Source organism: Anas acuta, chromosome 2 (assembly GCF_963932015.1).
Source record: "Anas acuta chromosome 2, bAnaAcu1.1, whole genome shotgun sequence".
Taxonomy (NCBI): Eukaryota; Metazoa; Chordata; class Aves; order Anseriformes; family Anatidae; genus Anas; species Anas acuta.
In genome coordinates, this window is record NC_088980.1 from 6,185,419 (window position 1) to 6,208,574 (window position 23,156).

Sequence of the window (23,156 nt, forward strand, 5' to 3'; positions counted from 1 at the left end):
TGGATGTGAACAAATACCTGAGAAGGAAAAGAGTGAGATGGATGAAAAGCCAGTTAGCATGCATCCTGGCCTGACAGATGTCCAAGAGAGAGGTTTGAGATGGGGATGGATTGAGTTAGGAAGAGGAGCAAGTACAAGTACATGTGATGCTTAGTCTGTGAGGGGAATTTCATGGTAATTTCCTGCCCCAAATCACCCTCCTAATTGACAGACCCTAAGTACCACAAGGAGTCATTGGGTGCCATGTAGCTATCCAACAATTAGTTATGGCTCTAATCCCACAGTTAGGTAAAATCACTTTGTATGTGCTTGCAAGATTACATCTGCCCCATTAATTGTTTTCATTCCTGTATATTTTTGAAATATTAAGAATGAAGCAAAAACATGTGATAAATATTTAATTCTGATTAGCTTTCTTTGCTGCATCTTTGCTTTGTTAGCATTGTTGCCTTTAGTTTGGTGTATGCAGTCAAGCAAACAGAAAAAAAAAAGAAAAAAAAAAAGGTAGCTGTGATGTAGAGTGTATAAATGTTTAAGACAGGGCTGCTGGTTGGATTGTGTGGTCTTCAGTATGGGGACTTTGTTTCTATATAAAACTGTTTCCTAGAGCCAGTTGTGGAGTATTATCACTTTTGCATTATGATCTCTAACTGAGGAATGCTTTACGGGGTAAAAACCTGCCCTGCAGGAATCCTTTGGCTGGCCAGCCGTGCAGATATACCAGGAGGTTCACAGGCAAGGGATTGCCCCACCTGGGATGTTGTGGTCAGCACAGGCTATGAAGAAGTTTAATAATATGGAGCAAGATGATCGTCTTCAATTGTCCTCAGCATAAGAAAATGTTTCTGGGCACATTTAATTTATTAGTGTGGGAGTAGCCATAAAGTCCTGTCTCACCCAATACTGATACATTTCCATCACCACAGATTTCTCAGCAGATCACAGCTGAGCTTGAAAGAGGTTTATGGTAATGTGTCAGGTTTTCTCTTTAAATGAAATGGATACAGGGGACTATCACTGTCTCTTGTGGTAAAATCACAAGTAATAGCAAAATAGCTAGGCATCTACCAGGCCTAGGTAAAAGTGGATTGATTTTTTACATTTCAAGAGCTCAGACAGAAGAAGTGTATTAGGATGGTAAAAGAAGGCCTTCAGATGAGACTTGTATTTCAGCCTGAAATGAAGGGACCATCACCGAGGGAATCTACATCAAGACTCTGGCCTTTTTAGGAGACATGAAGCATTACCCAAGGGTGTTACAAGACCATGAAGCTTTTTATAGGGTGATTAAAGATTGCTTTGCCCCAAAGGAATAAGACCTCATTCATTAATATTTTCTGTGCCAATAAATGAATGAAAACGGAACACTGATGACTTATGATAGCGCATTTCCAGCTGTCTACTTATCTTCTTTTCAAATTATACACAAATCTAAAATTACTGAAGCCCCATTTTCAATGATTTTTATTGTCTATCCCTAGAGAAATGTACAACTCAAAAGTTGCAAACACTCTTGCTGTCCTGAATCAAGTAATTATTTTTGTATTTAATGACAAACATGCTCTTATTCATCGGGACCACTGAAGACTTCTGCTCTGTGAATAAAGGTTAATCTCCTTAGAGGGAAATGTAGTTTTTATATTGCAATTGTACAGCTGATGATTAATATAAATGAACTGGAATGTTAAAATATTGCGTGCCTTCTAATTGCAAATACTAGGTTACAGCTGCTTGCTGGAAATTAAAACAAGTTTGGGGAGGACATGTTACAAGTCCAAGTTACAACATTTTAGTCTCTTTTTTTTTCTTTTTTTTTCTTTTTTTTTTTTTTTTTTCTCAGAGACCATCATAGGGGTCTCTGAACCTTAAGTGCTCTTCATAGCACTCTGAAGCTTTGTAAGCTTTAACGACCATCAGGTGCTCTCATTGAGGCAACATTTAGCCCATCAATTCCTCTTCCTACAAAACCGAAGGAAGAGGGGATAAGATACAGCTGTATAAAACTGGGGAAGAACAGTGCTTTGCAAGGAGATGTGCATCCAACAAGAAGTTCAGCTTGTCTCAAGTCTTGAAGGAGCTCTGCTGGCCCCTACACTCCCCTGTGTTTGTGTCCCGGATGCTGTTGCTCACCTTATCTGCTCTTTCAGCAGCTCACAACATTCTGGAAATGTGCATTTATGTTTTGGTGACATCAGCTGAGAAGGTCACTAGACAAACAAGCGAGAATAGGCATGTCAGGAATGGTCAGCATCAGGACAGGCAAAATCTGCAAAGCAGCAAGTGGGGTGCGTGCAGGACACCACAGCAGAGGGAAACTTGACAGAAAGCTGCAGGAGGCTTGATAGAGCTGGGGCAATACAGGACATGGGGGATGGAGAACTAGAAAGGGTCCAAAAGGAGCCAGGGAGCCCAAGGAAACAGGAACAAGGAGTAAAAGTGTCATTTAAGTCTGTCTCATCAACTTGGACACCTATTTAAGTGAGGCAATTTTTCTTCCTCGAGAAACATGCAGCTTTGCAGAGGAGCAGCCCAGAACACATGAATAAGCACATTTCAGGACACAAGTGAAACAGAGTTGAAACAAGTGTCAGCATATTACCATCCTTTTTGCTTCCACTGATGTATCCTTACGGCTGGCAGCAGGTACATTTAGTGATACCAGAGAATCCAAACCTCAGAGGAACGTAGCCAAACCACAACACTTTCCCCAGCTTCTCCCTTCGTATTTTTCCTGCCAGCTACCACCACAGTTCTTGTGTCCCAGAACAATTTTTTCTGGTTTTATGCCCCATTATCCATCCTTGCTTGAACACTGTCCAGGAAGCAGAGCACTCAGGTAGTTGATGCTTCTGAGCAAACATCTGGCCACATCTACTCAAGTATTAAACACCCATAAGAGGAATGAAAGGCCCACCAGAAACAGATGGCATCATGTGATGAATCAAAAAGATAAATCCTGACACCAGCCATCAATCAGTCCAGTTGTGTCTGATGACTCCTAGCAGAGATGGAAACCCTGCAAAAGAAAAGCTTTTTGCCTAAGACTCCAGGCTTTGAAAATTCAGTGCCCACATAATCAATTATTGTTTATGTTATCAGGCAGATGTATCCCACTCTCATGTTGAACACTAGAGGATGGTGCTGAAAAGTCTGGGGAAATTAAACTCAGGATATTTTTGATAAACCACAAAAACTGATGGGTTTCAAAAATATAATTGTATGGCAGAATAAGTAGAGATCATTCCAGGCTGGGAAGTGTAAGACTGCTTTCCCAAGAGAGATATGAAAAATACACCTGGGAACAGATGGGAGGAGAAACTACTTTCCAAATGTTCTCCTAAAAAGTAATCTCTTTCCTAATGTCACTACAGATTTATGAGTTTGTGCATCCTGCCACAGGCTCAGTTGTATTTTTCTGAAGAGTTAAATCCTGGCACTTGGTGACTAAATCTGAGCAAGCATCTTGTACTAGGGGACAAGTGTGGTCAGTTCCTATTTTCAAGGTACTATTTAATGTCCATATTGAATATATATATATAAAATCTGCTAACTTTTTCCTCAAAACATCCATTCACAGGAAGGTATATATTTTAAAGTGTAAGTGTCTATAATCCTAACAAAAGTGTTTGTACAGAAGAAGAGTCAGATTTTACTTCTGATGAAGCTCAAAGGAGGCTGAAAACAAAAAACTGGACTAGGGCTCTTTTTTTTATCTATGAAATAAGAAATTTCCCAGAGCAGCAATCCAAACCAGATTCATTGGTTTCCTGTGACAGGTATTGATTGGCCTTTGGTACAGATTTTTATCAATAGAATTTTGAGGTATCTCTTCTTGATCTATAAATGGTCTAGGATGTATCACAGAGGAATAAAGTCCCTTAATGCTATCCTCTTTTGTAGGTATGGACATAAGGGAATATGAAACTATCTCCCATTCACCTTCATGGATGGGAGACATTAGAAATGTGGAGGAAGAAAACTGTTAATATGTTAGTTCAATAAACCCACCCCTTGGAAAACATCTTTATGCTCTTTGTACTATTTGTATTTCCAAATCAAATATATTGACTCCCTTATATGAAACACTGAGAAGACAATATTTTTAATAGGATCTACCATATATGTATATAATTTGTGAGGCTTATATGAGTGAATTGTCTGTTGAGATTTGGGTTAGTCCAGGGATTGAAGTGGAGCTGAGTTTCCAAATAATAAAAAATAAAAATAAGAATTGTCACCTTGTTAGTATAGTAGGCATCAGTATGGTAAAACACTGCCTATTTTTGTACTATCTCTGTGCTTGGTTAATTGTGTAAGTAGGATTTTTGTCAGTGGTTAAGTTCTTGCTAATAGCAGGGTAGTTATTAAAAATCTAGAAGACACTGAGTGAAATTTAGTTGGACAAGAGTGTGCAAACGTAGGTACAACTCAATGTGTCTCTTCATATTAGTGTCACTATGCAAGTTGTCTGGATGTCATTGAAAGGGTAACGACAACAGAGTTCGACCTTGCATGCACTGGGGCAAGGACAAGGTTTTAATGTTAAAATAGGCCAGGTGGTACAAATTTAGTACATTATTAATTACTCATAACATCTTATGTCTGTATTTAAAACAGTCAGTTAAAAATATTAATTATTTCTCCCCACCAAAACTGCACCAGTGAGTGGTTCATTCTAACAGTTGCCTCTAGAAATAGCTTGTTAAAAGTGATATGTGAAACGATCAGGTAGTCATGACAGGCTTAACCTTCGTAGGAAGTGTGTGGTATTTAAAAGACACTGGAATTGATCTTTTCCATGTGCAGAACATGTTCCTATCTGCGTTTCTCCACCTAGCACTTGTAAGGCAAGTGGATCACTGTCGTATTTTCTCAGGAAATGAGTATATGCTAATTGATTTTAGGGTCTGGACTGAAGGATATTGTTAAAAGCGTTGGTATTTTCCATGCTGAATTTTTGTGGAGGTGAAAAATGCATTTATATTTGTCTTCAGGTATGGAGCTATGATCGTTTGTTGTATCTGATCAACTAAAGTCATCGTCGTGCTCCTTGTGCTACCAACTTCTTCATACGGTTGTTTCTTCCAGAAGGACATCCATATCCCTTCTCCTCTCCTGTAACCTCCTGTCCCACATTTAGCTGTGATGCCATCCCATTTCTGGGAGCTTCAGCAAGTGCAAAATGCCTTGCCTTTGAAAACACGGGCAGGTGGCTACATCTATAAACTGGCCAGGGCATGAACTCCAACGTTACGAGTGTCCCTCCTCTGTCTTGGTTGGCACATTCCTTGGCCACCCTGTCCCAGCGGGTGCCTGGGCATTCAGGGGACAGCCCAGGGTGGGCAGCAGCCAGGGAGCAGTTCTGCCTGGGGGCAGAGTGGGGCCGGGAGGTCAGCTGCCTACCCTCAGGGCAGGGGAACAGGCCTTGGCTTGCCTTTATTTACTACCGCAGCTGTAATTTTTAGCTCACCCAACCGACTAGCTGTCTGGCTCTCTGTTCCTTTCTTCTCTCCAGCAGACTGGCAGTGAGCACAAACTCATAAAAATGCTCTTATGGATAGCACACACCACTGACTTTTTCCTTTGCTTCCCTGATTTTACATCCATCTTGAGAAAAAAAAAAAAAAAAAAAAAAAAAAAAAAGATTTTGAGTGTCCCCAGTTGCTGGGATTTCATCCAGGCACACAAAATACAATTAATAAATAAAATCGCTTTCAAATTTCCGCATCAGCAAAGCACCTTTTGTATTTCCTGACATAAGAAGGCTGTCGAAGATGAGGTCATGATGTCTGGAAAGAGCAGTTTGCTTTGATCATGTGGTAGAGCACAGACTAGATTTGAAGGCTGCTGGTAGCCAGTCCTCCACAAAGTGCTTTTCTTGCATTTTCAGGGAATGCTTCTCTGCAAAGCACAGCTTAAAGCCAGCTTTATCCTGCAGAGATCCACCACGGGAAGAAAGAACATACATTCCCTGCCCTTCCTAGAAGTAGCCATCTAGTGGGGCCACCACTGTAAGAAGATGGCAAAGAAACTGGGTCACATTTTAGGACAGCAGCAAGGCATGCCCATCAGCACCTCTCTGCCCTCCCTTCTGTTGGCAAATATAGGGTGGCTCTCATTTTTGGGATGTAACCAGGACCACCAAACTCTCTGGTCCTGTATCTTTAATGAAAGATGTGATTTTGTCCCACGTTTGGGCCATCTGTCTTCTCCAGCCCAGGTATGTCAAATCTCCAAGCCTAACTGCGTGTTTTGAAGGCAGGAGATTCCAGACTGTGCAAAATATTAGTAGAAATCTGTTTTGTAGCTTTCCTGAAATAGATCCTTCTGCCTTTTTTGCTCAGTTTTTCCCTTTCAGGATTCTACATATGCAAAATGCAAAATCTGAGCCTCCTTAGACCCACAAATTCATTAGTTGTGAATTCTTTTCACACTTCATTTAATGGAAAAGCGTGATTTCACAATTATAATATCAAGCCTGGGAAACAGCCTAGAAAGTAACTTTTGAAAGTGTTCCCCTCCCTGTTAATAATTTAAAATGCTCATATTAATTATTTCTTGGGTCTCTGATTTAATTTTCTAGTGTCTGGGCCTACACTCATATTGATTTTTCTTTGCTGCAATATATTGGCTTCAGGGAAGTCATTTGTTACCATAGCCATTATCACTGGGTTCCTCTCTCTGTTATTCTGCTGCCGTTTTTTCATTTTCTCCTTTTGGTTCTCTGCAGCTTACCTTTTCCCAGATGTTTTATGCCATGTATCAATGGGAATCACCTCTTTCTGTTGATCTCCAGTCCTGACTGCCCAGGGGACATAATGACCTGTAGAAAACTGAATGGAAAACTTAATGCAGTCTTTGGTCAAGGCTGGGTGTCCCCGGGTGTAGGATTTGTGTTTTAAAGGGAAGACACCAGGAAGGAGAGATGGGGCAAAGATCTGGAGTGCTGATAGCGTGTGCCCCTGCACTTCTCTGTTTGAGCATCCAGAGCTGCTGCTGTGGTCAGGGCTGCATGGCCTGGATCCCGCTCTGCTGTGACCATGCAATGTCCTCTGCAAGTGCCCAGCTTTGCAGGGTTGGGACTGTGTGGTCTCTGCCTCTCTACAATGAGCTTCTTTCATGTGCTTAGACATTGTGTGGTAGCTGGTACAACAGCCGGTGAGGTGGAATTTGCATATGAGCAGGGAAAATATTCCAAGGATAATATGGGTGTTTCTCACCCATAATCACTCCTTGCTGGGAGCAGCAATAGCAAAAGCTCTTGAAAATGTACAGTCAGCCCAAGCCTGTGCAGTCAGTCTTCTTTTCCAGTTGTCTTCACATCCTCATCACCATGGCAGGCAAACAATTCTCTTCATTTAGCACAAAGTAATTGTACTCTCTTGGTTTGTAATCCAGAAACTTTCTGTAACTTCTATAAGGCCTTTGGGGTCTGTCGAGCCTTTGACATCTTGGACACAGTTGTCTTTCTGGGAGAGGTTTGCAACTGGGCTTGTCTGATAGCACTTCTGTCTGTCTAGACTGGTTTGAGAAGTCCTCAGCAGCCCTGGTGGAGTTCTTGCTATGCTGGCAAATTAACGTTGTTGTGATATCTAATGAAAAACCTGTGGGAACATGTTTAGTTTTGTGCTGTGACTTGAGCAGTGGGAAGAAGTTATCTGTCTCTGCTCACCATCCCACCCTCCTCTCCAAATTCAGACTTGGAGACTAAGATTTTCAGATCAGAAAGCACTTGGTTTCCACAGGCTTGTCTTTTGGGTTTTCTAAGGGGCTTACCTTCCAAAAACCCTGGAAATCCATCAATAAGAAAAAAATTAAATTTATTTCAGTAATCTTGACCAGAACTTGTAGTGGTGCAGTTTCCATGCAGGTTTATACCCACTCAGGTGGAAAACAGATCAAAAATATGTAACAACACCGGAGATCCTCCAGGTTGGGCAGGCAGTGCCATGGGTTGCTCCAAATCTGTGTGCCAGCATGAAGAGGATGGAGGCAAGTTATTGCAGAGGCTGGAGATGAGGAGAGGCAGAGATTAGGGGCTTGTCCCTGTGGGATGGGAGCTGGGGAAGCACCAGCCTCACCTCCCTGCTCATTCTCCCCCTCCAAAAAAAAACATTTCCACCATGAGGGTCAGCATCTCAGGCTGGCAGCAGGAGCAATTTTATGTGGTGGCCTTTGCCTGCTGCCTGCTCTCAGAAGGATGTACCCATGGCAGGCCTGGCAGATCCTTGTACTTGCCCGGCTTTATATCTCTGCTGAAATCAGGCAGAGATGAATGGCAGCTTAAAGAGACCTCAGAAAACCCCTCTGTGACACAAAGGTGCTGTGGAGTGTAATTAATGGGCCTAATCTACCCTTCCATTACTCAAGCAGATTTATTCCCTGTGTAAAATGTTGAGAACAGCACCGAGGAGTCTGGCCCATTAATTATAGATACCCCTCCAAACCCTGAGAGGAATCAAGTGGCCATTCAAGCACCATTGGACATGGGTGAGCCCAGCTGACACCTAGCACCACTGCCCTGCCTTGTACCATGCAAAGGCAATCGGACACATGAGAGCCCACTGAAACTGCAGGGAAATGTCTTGTCAATAGCTGAAATGGCAGACAATCAGCAAAACTCTTAGCTTTACGGTAAATAGCACAAAAAATGTTGATGGGCTGGGGGAAGCCATTCATCTCACCTGGTTTCTGAAGTCAACCATGCAGATGGCTACACTTGTATCAGCCACCCTTCCTATTCTTACTGGTAGCTGGAGAACAAAAGCACTTTTACTCCTGTTTCATCTCACCTGTGCAGCCATCAGTTTTAGGATGAGACACCTTGGGCCCAGGCTTATCTAATTATTTGGGCTGGGAGTAGTCTGCCTATAAGGGGAACCCCAGGGGCCTTTGACAGATATGTGTGACCACCAGGTGTACCCCAGGACTGCACTTTTCAAGTGTGCTGCCTGTGACAATTATTTTGTGCAGGCAGGAAAAAGGTACGCGGGTAGCTGTGAGGTTGGGGGAAAATGTAGGCCTTCTCTGCTTCCTGAGGGAAAATTGAAATAATTCACCTGATATGATTGAAGTTATAGCCACTTTGAATTGTGGGTGAATTCTGCTATCATACTGCTTCCGTTTTTCTCTCCCATGCAGAACGTCTTCTTACATTACCATCATGAAGTAGTTTAGTGATCGTACATGAGAAAGAAGCTGATTTTGTTGCATTGTTTTCATTAAATTTTCATTTTCTTGCATTTAGATAGATAAACCTGTTATTCACCAAACAGGTTAACATGGAGTTGATAAGAAAAACATCCTATTGCAACAAACTGATATTGTAGTGCCCTACAAACATCTCATCTACAACTGCTAGCCTGTCCTGTAGGACCAAACACAGTCCACTAAGGAAGCTGCATGGCTGCAGGGAAGTAAATCCATATTCTCATTTCCACAGGTTTTCTTTGCTGATCTTGGGCAAGGAACAGAAGATTTGTCCTTGTCTCCTGCCTGCACCCAGCCAGAAGAACCTTGTGCTGTTCTTGTGGTATCATGATCATTTTGACAGCAAGAAACCAAGATATCACAAGCCTGGGATTATGAATTGAATGCAGGATAAAGAGAAATTGGGCTGGGAGGATATAAGCCTCTTATCCAGCACAAATAGCTAAAATAATAGAAAGGGGAATATAGAAAATAACTGTTCATGTAAATTGCTTTTTGCAGAAGTACTCTCTCGGTAAACTTTGCCCTAGGATGAAAAAGTACAAAAGATTGGAAAATGTACTTCGAAGGAAAGAAATAATCCTCCAGCTGCAGAGAGATGGACTAGATGGCCTGTTACTGCAGGTCTCTGGCTGAAGCTTACAACTCATACTACCTTGGTGCAGGGAAAGCCCCTGTATGAGCAGCTGTTCTTTGTAGCTTCTTGGATTTTGCTACAGCAAACAAAAATTAAATAATTGGTATGTATTTTATTAGGCTTGCTAGAAGGTCTCACTTAAGAGAAAACTGCATCTTTCCCACCTGTGATGGTCAAAGGGCAGTGCAGATGTCCACTGCCATCAGAAAACAAGCAGGGAGGAAGAAAATAAGGTTTTTATATTGGTCAGGGATCTTCATGCTGATGTGTGTTAACAGATACTGCCGGAGATGTGGTATTGAATAGGTTGAAGTTTACAGGTTCTGTTTTATCCACACACAAACAAAAAAATAAGTACCAGATGAGTAGTCACGATCCCATCAGGTACCCTACCGTGCTGCTCTGCCCTGACTTTAGCATGCAGCTGAGTGACAGCAGTGACAATGTGCTGCCACAGGGATACCATTTATTTTAAATGTGGTGTGTTTTTTTAATCTATATTTTTTATTTTTTCTTTCTCATGACAGAATTCATTGATTCAGTATGTTTTATGCTCTGGACCCTGTTGTCATAGAAAAAAATTGCTTAACTGGCTCCTAGGAGAGCCCTCTTTCATGGGAAAGCACCCTCAGGTGATGTAGATCCTCATAGCTGCCCTCAGCTGTGCTTCTTGTCCTCCATCTCTTGCAGTGGAGATGACAATACACATCTTCAGCCTGAATATTTTCAGTTGTTTGAAGGGTCCTGCGGGCAAAAGAAGTGCTCTTGACAGCAGTACCCAGACTGCTGTATTTTGTGAACACCACTCCCCACCCCCAAAAGGTCCCTTCTGACTCTGCCTGCTAGGTTTTATCCAGTGTGGTGCAGATGGGAACATCTGGCCTTAGTTGCTGCTCAGTGTGAAAGACTGCGTGTTTGGAAATCAAGCTGTCTTGTCTTGTTGGCAGTGTGCTGTCAGGACAGATCCTGCAAGAGGAGAAGCCACAGAAGTGAGCTCATATCAGATTCTCGGCAATCAGACAATACTGATCAGACAAAACTGAAAACCTTGCCTTGGAGATGGTTTAACCATGCCACTAAATTGGTGCAGGTGCAACACTGTTCTTGATCCTAGCAGATCAGAATTATTCAAATCTGCAGAATTATTTCAAATCTGCTGGGAAATGCCCTTATAGTCAATGAAAAGATTTCAGCCTATACTCAGTGCAGTGCTGAGCAAGGTGCCAAATGCCCTCCACTTCAGTGATCCTAATGAGAGCGCAGGGTAGAGAACACATTGCTGGATCGATGTACAGGAACAGCAGAGGATTGCAAGGGCTGCACATTGTTTAACTGAATGAGAGAAGGAAGGCTAAATACATAAAGATTTATAACATTCCATTTTTGCCAAATCAAGGTAAATACAGGAATAAAGGGAAATGAGGCGGTAGGCACAGGCTTTTGCTCCTAAAGTATTGTAACATCAGCATCAGAGTTTGAAGACAGCTATTCTTCAAGGAGGTTTGAGCAAAGGGTGTCATGTAAAATTTAGCTGTCTGGTTGTGTCCTGTGATGGCTGGGTTTGGCAAATTGTGTTGGTTATTTGGTCTGCACCCATTAATGCCCTAGCTTCAGTCTAATTAAGTGGTCAAGCTAGCCTAGACTTCATTAGGTATCTCCAAAGATGGTTCAGCTCTTCAGCATCTCCTGGGCTGCCAGACTGGCTCTACCCTCTACAGACATCCTAGGAAACTCCAGTTTAAGCACCTCAGGGAGGTGCCTGACATCAGGCTGGATGAATCGGATCCTTGGTGCCTTATAATGGCATAACCAGAGTTGGTGGCTTTGGGAAGGCATTAAAAGTGAGAAAGCCTGTGAAAGCATGATGTACTGGCATTAGGGTAAATGCTTAACATCATTATGCTAAAGGATTTGGGGTTTCTTTGAGTGCATCTGTCATTTGATTCCTAACCTCAAAGACTGAAAAAGCGACCTGCTTCCAGAGACGGGATGGTCGGTGTCACTGGAAAGCAGATCCCTTTTCCAGGGGATCCAGATGGACATAAAAATCTGCCATCGCTTTTGAAGACTGAATTAGTCTTTAGTTTGCTTTTACTTAAACTGAAAGCATCGCGTTGGCAACCAGGAGGACTGGATATTATTAGTAACCTTTTACAGGAAACATGGTGTGTCATGGGTTGAGGATATATTGTTTTTTTCTAGAAAATGCAGTGCACAGTGAAATGGGGGGAATAAGTAAACATAAAGTGCTTATACAGCAGTTCACTCTATTTGAACACCCAGCATACACCTCCGAGGTTACCCGCTCATAAAGGAAAGGGGGAATGATATTTGAGACTTTATTTTTGGCTAAAAGCATGAAGTGCAAATAGCTCTTTGTACAAAATGTCAGCTGCATTTCTGAGAAGCAATCAACATTGCCTTGATAAACTGTGGTAAATAACAACAGTAAGTATGTTACCACCTATTATACACACCTGTAAGTGTATCTGGATAGACTTCTGTAACTGTAGTTTGACATCTGAAATAAATACGAAAAAGTAAAACAAGGCATTTCAAACAAATAATTTTTCTCACAGCAGAACTAAGTATAGGAGGAAATTCAGCTTCAAACAGCAAAATTTATATGCCTACATGGAGGTGTTTACGTACAGGGAGGGGGGGAGTGCAAGCTACCACTGTGGTCTGGAGATCTCAGACTTGGCTCAGTTTTGTTTAGTGCCACTGGGGATGCTGTAGGGTGTCCATCCTGGCCTTCTACTAGATGCAGTTCACCCAGTAATAGTGTGTAGCATCAGCCCAAGTTACCTTCTGCCTAAATTACCTCTAGATGATTTGGGCATGCCGGGGTCATCTGGCACTAGATGGCTGCCTACTGGCAGCTGCACACAGCCCCTAATGGGGTCACCTGTATTTGTTCTGGATTTGTTGATTATCCTGTGAACCTCTTCTGATTGAGACGGGGCTTAGACGCCCATTCGAGTGCAAGTTTTGGTGGTTGTGGCTGGAGGGAGCTGCTGTCCTTGAAGCATCTGTCAGTTCCCTAAACACCATCAGTCTGGTGCCTGCTGTGGTGCCCTGTCATGCCCTGCTTGGATGTTAGCTGCAGATATAGGGGTACACATATCTCCTGTAGGTATGGTGCTGATGTCGCAGCCTCAAACATCAACAAACACCTCTAAAGTAACTGAATTAAAACTATACAGTCCAGAAGACTTCTGTTCTGCATTTCTCTGTCTCCTTCCACCCTACTGCTCCTCCACGTGTCCCTAGGCTGGGAAGGAGACACATTCCAACCTCTGCCTACACCGATGGCCTGGGCAGTGTCTCATTCTGCACAAGTGCTTATTTTCAGGATGCTTGTATCAATCTGGTTATCTCTGAGACCTCATCCCTCTATCAAATTTGCTTGCAAATGGCTAAAGTGATTCTGCCAGAAACTTTTGTTTGTTAATGGTCTCCCACCTGCTTGGCAATATATCCGGTGCCTGGGTTGTGAACCACCTACTGGAGAACATCGCTTGAGTACCTCTGAATGGGATGTAAGATGAACGACTGATTTCACAAGACAACCACAACGACAAGAGGAGACCCATGCAAGCTCTCAGTGACATTCCAATATGATGGACCAGCTAAGAAACAATTAGCTTTAATCTCACTTTATTTCTGAGCAGGGCTGTGCTCAGTAAAGCACTGCTGTATTCAGTAGTTCGTAATGGACACGGGCATCTGCAGCGCTGCTGACTGCTTTCGTTTATAATCACGATGATTGCAACGAGTACATTATGAAACAGGACTGACAGGACACTTGAAATAAAATGTCACCAGAGTGATTAAGACCAGGGCAGTTCACAAAATTCCAGCTCATTTGTTCTGAATATTTGAAGGAAAGAGCTAGTGAGTAGGGGGAGAAGAGGAACAACAAGACACAGCAAAAGCTTCTGGCTGTTTGATAAGGCTCTGTTAAATATAAATACTTTTTATACTGTTTATTGTAGGCTAGCAGACTTTATCAATTTAAAATATAATGAGAAAGGCAGAAGCCAGGTGACTTGCAAGTACTTCTTGCAGCATTAAGAGATAACAGAGACAATATCTTCACAAAATCTCTTTTATTGCTACAAGGGCAGAAGTGCTGCAACACTGAACTCTCCCTTGCATTGCTGGCATCCATCAGCCTTGTTCAGGCAGCGGCTGAGTTGATAGCAGGCAGTTTGGTCCTAGGTTATTTTGGGTGGGTATGTTTTAGCTGATATTGGTTTTAGTCACTTCTGCACCATTCCCATCATCCCAAGCATCTCCCTCTGGTGTGAGCTTCTTCTCCTTGTCAGTCTGGCATGCAAGCCGTGCTTCAGTCCTTCTTAGACCACAAACAGGTACAATGTCACATGCAGCAGCTGGTGATCACCTGCAAGATGTATCATGGGGAATGGCCTTCAAAGAAGAAATTGGTTTTATTTCTTGGATATAATTAAATTTAGTGGGAAGAAAAATCAACACACTAGATGGGGGAAAAAAAAAGTAGCTTAAAATATCAAATATATTACTGAAATCTGCAGTTGTACATAATCTTGAAGTTCTCTGCAAGCCCAGGTAGATAGTTGTGAAGTTGCAGAAGTAAGAGGAAACCAACTTGCAGTCCCTGGTTCAGTCTGGATCTTACATACACCTGTGAATATCTTCAAATATTTTTCTCCTGATTGGTAGCAGCATTTCCAGGACCAGGCCTGCTTGCAGGGTGAGCCCTGTTCAGTTTTAGCCACTTTAATCCAGGGTGTGATGGTTCCTTTTTCCTGCAGGGCAAATGTTTTGAAACTCTATGTTCTCTTAGGTATTTATTCACTGTCACAGTAAGATTTCTTTGGCCAAGAGGCTATTAAAATCTAGAGTACCGATGAAAATACATACAAATATTTAGAAAAGTTTCTAAATATACTATTAGGGTGAAATGCCATGCATACATATATCATAATGTACTATGAAATGTAAGTAACAATATTCACACTGAGCAAAATTGTCCTATACACATTATATATATATGTATATATATTTTTTGCATATGTAAGCAGTACAGTTCTGGATGTCAGTAATTGTTGCAATTAGTGATTTTCTCCAAGATGAAATACTAGCAATGACAGGAAATTCATTATTCATTCATATCAGCTTATAAGAATATTTACACTACAGAGCTTCCAATGAAAATTTTATCCCATATTCTGTTTCTCAGCTTTTCCTTTTTTTTTTTTTTTTTTTTTTTTTTGTGTGTGTGTGTTTTGGGATGCTGGAGGAAGAAAGGGAATATCAGTGTGGGTACTTGTCCATACTAAACTTCTGTACCTAAAATTCATGTTTTTGGAAAAGTCTGCAGGCCTCCATTCCCAGTGAAACCACCCATAATTAGAAGCAATCCCACAAATGCTGATGATGTTAGTGCAGCACAGATGAGACAAGACTCGGATCTTCACACTTCCAAGACCAAAATTTGCCCTCCACGTTCAAGAGTCACTAATTTCCTTTTAACTTTATTTGTTTCAGGTGCTCAACCTGTTCCTTGCCTTGCTGCTGAGCTCTTTCAGCGCTGACAACCTTTCGGCACCAGATGAGGATGGAGAGATGAACAACCTGCAGCTTGCTTTTGCTCGGATCAACAGGGGTCTTCAGTACGTGAAACACACGACGTGGGATTTTTGCTGCAATGTCCTCCGGCATCCCAAGACCACAGCTGAAAAGAAGGCAATGATGAAGCTTGCTGCCCAGAATACAGGTGCCCTGAACAACTGCGTGAACAGTCACACAACTGCTGAGTTTGGCAAAGACATGGAGAATCACAAAGAGAACCACACTGAGGATGGGATGAATAAAAATGGGGATAAACACCTGGGAATTACAGATAATGATGATTTCATGACCAATCCTGACCTGTCCATTTGTGTTCCTATTGCTGTGGGAGAGTCTGATATTGAGGAGGAAGATGAGGAGCAGAGCACGTTTACAGAAATGGAGCAGGTAGGCAATGAAAATGTTTGTTAGCTGCATCTTATTAAGATGGCCTTTGTTCCCACCCTTGCTCTGGATCCATGGCTCATAACGCAAATGTGCTATGGCCTAATCCTGCCTTTGATATGTTGTTAACTTTAGAGGAAGTTACACCTGCATATCCAAGAGCAAAATTCAGTCTCCAACAAGAGGCATTCCCTTCCTTTGCATTATTTGTGCTTGTTGATATTAATTCTTCTAACAAGAGCAATTAAACCCTTTCTCACACAGGAGCCTGTTTTTCTTTCAGCTGAATCATGGGAATAGTACAGAACAAACCTTAAGTTCCTCTGACTCTGACAGGGCATTTTCTTGGTGTACAGTACTGGAGAATGGCTTGGTTCGATTTGGGTAACAGGAATCCAGGGCCAGATATTTCTGTTAAACAAATCTAGGCAGAGTCTGATAAGACATTGTGCCAGAAGAAGTGAGAAGATATGGAGTCATATGTATCCAGACAGGAAAAAAAAAAAAGTTATTTACCTGTTCTTTGGTGTTTTCACATTTTATTGTTCCCAAGAGCTCTCAGTAGTAATGGCTGAAAACTTGTGTGTGGTTTGAAATGTTGGTGTAAAATGGAGAAGAAAAATCTTTATGGGAATGGTTTTCCTTCTGTCCTCCCCCCTTAACATATATAGTTAATGTGGATCCCTCACTCCTGTGGTGTCAGCGGAGATGTGTGACATTCAGCAGGCTCTGGATCAAAGCTCTCGTTTCAGATTGAGTTGTCAGGAGGGATCCCCCATCTCCTGGTCGAAGGGAAGAAAGATCTGAAGTACAGGAGTCCTTAGAGAAGGGATGTCCTAAAAAAAAAAGCCCTGAGGAAGGACTCTGTGCCAGGGAGGCAGGCACAAATAGGCTGTTAAATGTTAATTTCTGCTACTTCACTGAGGAAATCTCCTTGGTGCTCGTGCATCTGCTCACCAGCAGGTCTTAGGCATTGAGCAACACTTGGGGAGCGTGAGGGCAAGGGATCGGAAAACTCTATCAGCAAGCCCTACTGTCTGAACAGACTTCTAGGGAGAAATAAAAAAAAAAGAAAAAAAAAAGTATGAAATTTTTGGCAAACAATTTTAGGGACTATTTCGTATCTTTTTTTTTTTTTTTTTTAAAAAAAAAAAAAAGGAATACATTTATGGAAATGATCTGTGGATCAGTGTTGGTGGCGCATGATAACCCACAAAGCTGACTACGTCATTGGGGCTTTTTGTGGGATAGCTGTATGCTCAGTGAGTGACAAGGCTTCAGTGAGGTCCTGTCCATTGCTTCCCTCTTCTCACTGAACATAAAGCAGGACTTCCTAAAACCATTTGGGGCATGAGTTGGATTAATTCTAGGGATAATATATGTTTTTTCTTTGAAGCCTTTTCCTATTCCCAGGATTGTATTAGTTAAACCTACAAGAGGAGAACACTTGAAAAGTGAAATATACAGTAGAATTAGCTAATCTGCCAATACTGACTAGGATAAATATGTATCATAGCATGTAAGTGTGTTTAATTCAGGATTTTTTTTGTTTGACCTTTTTTTATACACACATTTCTACTACATCTGGCAGAGGGTCACAATTGTAAAAATTCTCACCCTTTTAATTACAAGGCAGAGAAAAGTTTGTTGCAACTTTGCATGTAACTGTCCATGAGGGCTGGAAGCATGAGTGTGTGCATCTGCACACACGTGTATGGTGTGTCACTGCACCCCACCTTGCTCAAGGTAAATAAGTGGTCACAATTGCAAGCTAAACTGTAGCATGGAGGATTTGGGAAATTTACAGCTTATAGTACATTAAAAATATAGAAATGTGGACGTCTGTTTAACTGCACAATGTGTCCATGTGGGTGTGTAGGCATGGGACAGATGGAAGTCCATTTTATGCTGTATAGAAAGCAAATGTGGAATTACAGGTTTAGGGAGATCTATTACAGTCATGAAGGAACAAACTGATATAGAAAACAGTCATTTTCATGAAATAGAACATAATAAATAATAATGGATCTGAAAATATTAAGAAAACTTTTTCAAATGGTTCCAATTATATGGAAGTGTCATCATATATAACATAAACATTGAGGATTCCAAGTGAAACAAAACGGGAAGAAACAAACCAAATAAGAGAAACAAACCAAAGTAATAAGTTTGCACACTGCATCATTTTGTGAAATGTTTAATAAATAATAGGTTAGCATTGTTGCATTGCCATGAAATATTTGGATTTTAGTGAAACAATGTAGTCACTGCTAGCATGTGCATGAGGTAGAAGGAAAGGGGTTGAGAAATATATTCATTAGCTTTGTCACCAGTGTTTTACAGGCTTTGATGAGCAGCTGCTGCAGGTCACTGCTGTTCCCTGGTGCGTAGCCCCGATCAATGGTGTTCAACCTTTGTCTGCAAAGCTTAGGGGACTACTCCTGGAAGGGTCCCAACAAGAAGCGAGTTCACATGTCCAGCACTTGCTTTTGTCAAATGTCTAGTGAGGAAAATATGTGCACGTGAGAGGGCTCCAGTTCAAAGACTCAAGTTGTATTGGCATAATAAATAAAAATAGGAAGAAGCTCGACAGCAGAACACATAATTGCAGGACAATCTTTGCGTTTGTTTTCCTGCAAGACCCTAATAAATTTTCACAGCTGTAAATGTCTCAATAAGGAGAAGAGCCATGGAGAAACATACTCTGAAAGACCTGTCATTTTCAGTGGTGCCCGTTCAAAAGACATACGTACGATCTCTGCACTCACAAATAAATAAAATCCCTTTATCAACACATAGGTTACTGCAGAAGCATCTATTGCAGCTAGAGGTCAATATTAAATCCCAGCTCCTTGAATGCATTATTGTGGCTATTACAATGTGCAAGCTTTTGTATCAAGGGCACAGAGGGTTAAAATTCCCTGCTTTTTATCAGAAGCCTTTATCCTGTGAGCCCATCTCTGCAGTGGTTCTTACATCCTTCCTTCAGAATGGTCATGATAACCATAGAGAGAGAGCTCTCAAAGGAAAAACAATGTGAACAAAAGCAAAATTTACATGATTGCACTGAAAGGGCACAACTGCGGTGAGGTATCTTTTTGTGTAGAGGGCATCATACAGAAATTAAACAAGAACTACCAAGGGTACGTTAAACATTCAAATCTATTCTAACTTTCCCCTAATTATAATCCATATTTTTACATATTTAAATATTTTAGCATGTACAAAGAGGATGTGCATGTAGATTTACTGCTGGGGAGAAGAAAATGTACCCTGCTTCACTTTAAAGTTGTGGGCTGACCTGGAATTTGGCAGTCCTTTGGCAATATTGCCAGAACCTGCCTTCCTCCTCATGCATGTAGATTTTGGTGCAACTGCATGGGTAAAGAGGCAAAAAGAAATGTATGGAAAGGGAATATATTCATTGCATGCTTCTCAAGTGTGTGGCTAGGTGAACCTACACAGTCCTTACATGTCCTTCCCATTTGCTTTGTCAGCTGAACATCCAGGGCCATATTCTGAGGCTAAAAAGGAAGGGAGGTCGGTCTTCAGAAGAACCACAAAACTTTTGATCCCAATGAGATATTTCAGGGTGAGGATCAGTTCAGTTTACAGCTCCTGTACCAGTGCTTGTCTCTCTGGGGGTCATAAGCCATCTTAGCTAAGACAAACGACCTCCACAGTGTTAGATGAAGCAGTTTGAAATTTCGGGTGACGAGAAACCCTTAGAAATGTCTACATTTAAATTTCAGCTTCCATTTCTATCATAAAATTTACTGGCAACAGCCATATTTCCCAAAGCTACCCGTTTTTGGCACTGTCATCTAGAGGGTTCCGGAGGAGGGAGCCCACCTGATGGCTTTCTTTGATTCCTGAGATGTAAGTGAGATGCTCTGCCAGCTCTGAGAGCCAAGAGACACATGCCTATAGCTCACACATACGGTGAAAGGATCAGGAAGAAGAGGTGAGCAATAAAAGTCAGCGCAGGTGTGAGAAGAGGCGGAAGAGAGTGAGACTGAGAAAGGAAACTGCCTTCCATTTTTCGACTTTTTTGAGATGTATAATTTTAAATATGGGTTGTCCTAGCAGGGAAACAACTCCCAAAAGCTCAGCAGCAACCACAGCAACAGTTTGCATCTTCTCAAGGTTCTTTTGGGTTCTCACTTTGGCTTCCTAAGTAATTAAAATTTGGAAATTGTCAAATTGTTGTCTTCAGCTTCCGTAGCATTCCTATGATTGCTTAAAAAGATCATCTTTTCATAGGCAACATCAAACTTCAGGCTCTTACAGGAGTAAGGAACGCTTTGTGGGACAGTAAGGTGATAGGACAATTCAGTGTGCAATCCACCTGACACGGGGATCCTACCAGAACTCACCTGCAGTTTTACTGCATTGAAAGTTCCAGACATCAGAGGGGTTTGTGTCATTTACATTAGATAAATAAAGTCTTCAAACTTCCTTCTTTATTACTGCTTATCCCGCAAGGTGCCCACAGCTATAGTCCAGAACGGTGTGTGCCTTTGCCACAGCAATATCACTTTGTGGTTCAGAAAAAAAAAAAAAACACACCATGACAGACTAAAAGGAGGTTCCAGATGAGTAATGCTAGGCTGACATCCTGAATCAGTCCCCAAAGCACAGTGTCCTGGACTTACACCATGGAACTCCATCTTGTTTCTATTACCCCAAGCCTCAAGGACATGCGTGTCTTTCTTCAAGGTGTTTGGATCATTGTCTGCGTTGACGAGGTCCTCCAGTCAGCAAATGTCTTTAGCACAATGTCAGAAAATGGCTCTAAACTTTGCTTGTTGTTTGAGTCAGCCCGGTAGGGCTGTTATTGCCTTCTCCCCTTTCTTAAATTTAACTGCAGCATGTGTTGACTTACTCTGACTACTGCCCTCAATCTATCTATGGCATGCTACTGAGAAGAAAATCTATGATGCCGCAGTAGCTAGTGGCTCGTGGCCACATTTGCCCCCTCTGCTGTGACAGAACCAGGCATGGATGCTGCTTTCTGCAGAGATAACACCTCTGCATTTCCCCGTGCGGTGCAGTGCCGAGCCAGCAGCACTTGCCTGCTTGTCTCCAGAAAATGCCATTATTGATTTGTTCCGATGGAGTGGCTAATTGGGTCATATGGAAAGTGCTCACTGCCTGCTGCTGGGATGAAGAAGCGCTTTGCAGCTCCTTCCCCGTTCCTCGACACCAGGCACACACGCTGAGGTTCACAGCGGCCAGGTCCCAGCTCCCACCGTGGCTGATTTGTGCTGTCTGAGTCTGCAAAGATGCTCGAGAGCTGCCCCTTCCCACTGCCTGAGGCTTTCCCCTGGATGTGGAAATCCTTAAATGGCAGGGAGTTATTGCCTGCTGGGGTTCGCCTTCATGACCTGGCAGGGAATGTTGCCTGTGGGAAGGGGAAGGTTTTTTCCGTCACTCCTCAGGGTTTCCTGGTTTCTCACATGATTTTTCTCAGTGAGGGATGCACATTGCCTGGATTTTGCACACCCGACAAATATTTGTAACTCCATAAAAATCACTTTCTCGCCTTGGGCTCTGTCAAATGCATCTCCCAGGAAAATCAGTTTTCCAGGCTTTAGATAAGTTCCTACCTCCATACGTGCCAATGACAGAGTTGGCCATGACCACAGTCTCTATTTGGTGGTACAGCTCCTATATTGCTCTGAACTGGATCAAATCCCCAAGCTTTTCTTCTCTTTTTCCCCATTTTTTCAGTATTACCAACTTAATTTGATTTCACTTGACAAGGTGAAACTGTTTCGGATGGCTTTTTTTTTTCACGTTTCTACCAGTAAGAGATTAATAGTTTTGAGGGCAGAGAGGACCGTTGGGATCATCAAGTTTTAGTTTTCTCATAGCACAGAGTCAAGGACTTCAAGCAATAATTTCTACTCAGAGCCTGTAAGTTTATTTTCACTGTGATACATCATTTGTGAGATAGAGGAGGGAATTAAATGTCTCAGGTAACAGAGACTTCACCATGAACATCTGGACCCACATCTGTTCCTTTGCAGTCATTGGATACTTAACTGTACAATTTCTGTACAGTACAGACCTGTTCCTAAACTGATATGAATTCTGTAAAAGTCAGTAGAATTATTCCAGGTTGACATTAGTGGAGCTGAAATTACTGATAATTGCCCTAAAAATGCCATTGCATAAAGATTTTGGTATAAATTGTTTGTGACGATACTTTACTCTCCTGATAATTCGAACGTCGATAAATCAGAGATACCATGAAGTCATATGTTTATTCCACAAGGTACATTAATTTCAGCCTTTTACTGCAGGAAATATCATTTATTGTCAGGAAATGTAATGCCTTTTCAAGCAATATTTATATCCCTGCTGTTTTCCGTTACAGTCCTAGGGACAAATTTTCTTTTAGTACAACTGGATGAAATACCTTCGAAGTCAGTCGATGACTCCCCAGTTTATACCGGGAGGAGAATGAACCCACGTGTACACATGCACAGTGTGCAGTAAATCTTGCAGCAGTCTGCGTGTCAGCTTTATTTGGGACAATATTTTTCTGACCATTAAGTAAGACAGCAAGCGTTGGTTGTTGTTGTTATTAGATCCAGTTTGCCTGATTTTCTCTCTCTTTGAAAGTGTATAGTTTGGTTTGCATTTCCTGAAAAGTGTGTAGAACTCATTTATTTTCTTTTTTCATATTTTTAGCAATAAAATAGAATGTTTCTGTATTTATCACCTTGGGAAGAATAGCAGCAAGGCCATTAAAAAGAAAAGAAAAAAAAAAAAAGACTGTAAATCACAGCAGCAGATTTAAAGCACCTCTATTTTGTCTTTGCTTTTACATGTAGAACGGCATTTATATTTATTTCATTTCAGTACAATAGGGCAGAACAAGACTCAGTGTCAGATCTCTCTGCTGACGTGATCGCAGCAGTCACACCACGTATAAAGGTTTTAGGGTGCTTATCCAGTAGACACGGTGCCCAGGAAATATGTTTGTCTACAGCATAGTGCCTAAGGTCCAGGAAACACAGGGAGCTGATAGGAGAAAGAAAGATGAAAAAAAATAAAAAGAAAAGAAAAGCCTGGCATTGAGCGAGCCGATATCAGGCGTAGCGGACTTGTCAACATGCATTTGGACAAGAGCCCAGACCAGGGACCATGCGTCAGTCACAGCCTACCGGGTGCCATTTCCCAGGATCCATGTCCCTCCCCGGAGCACAATGCTGCCCAGAAATGAGCATTTCTTGCTGTTTCTGCCTTTGGTAAGGAAAATGCCAATGTTTAACATTTCGGACAAAATGAACAGCGG

General features: G+C 41.9%; 1 protein-coding gene and 1 long non-coding RNA gene across 10 annotated transcripts in view; one reads left to right on the plus strand and one right to left on the minus strand.

Moving 5' to 3' along the window:
• Window positions 1-23,156, plus strand: part of LOC137852076 (sodium channel protein type 5 subunit alpha-like) — a 206,768-nt gene that overhangs the window by 120,198 nt on the left and 63,414 nt on the right. For all 9 annotated transcript variants that reach the window (XM_068673366.1, XM_068673369.1, XM_068673364.1 and 6 more), the window contains one exon: window positions 15,383-15,853. In XM_068673366.1, coding sequence (XP_068529467.1) covers window positions 15,383-15,853 — 471 coding nt within the window. The remainder of the gene's footprint in view (window positions 1-15,382; window positions 15,854-23,156) is intronic.
• LOC137852077 (uncharacterized) lies at window positions 9,998-12,927 on the minus strand. The gene is made up of 3 exons (XR_011093640.1): window positions 12,524-12,927; window positions 12,325-12,368; window positions 9,998-10,813 (listed from the first exon to the last, which is right to left on the minus strand). It is a non-coding gene; the product is annotated as an uncharacterized lncRNA (long non-coding RNA).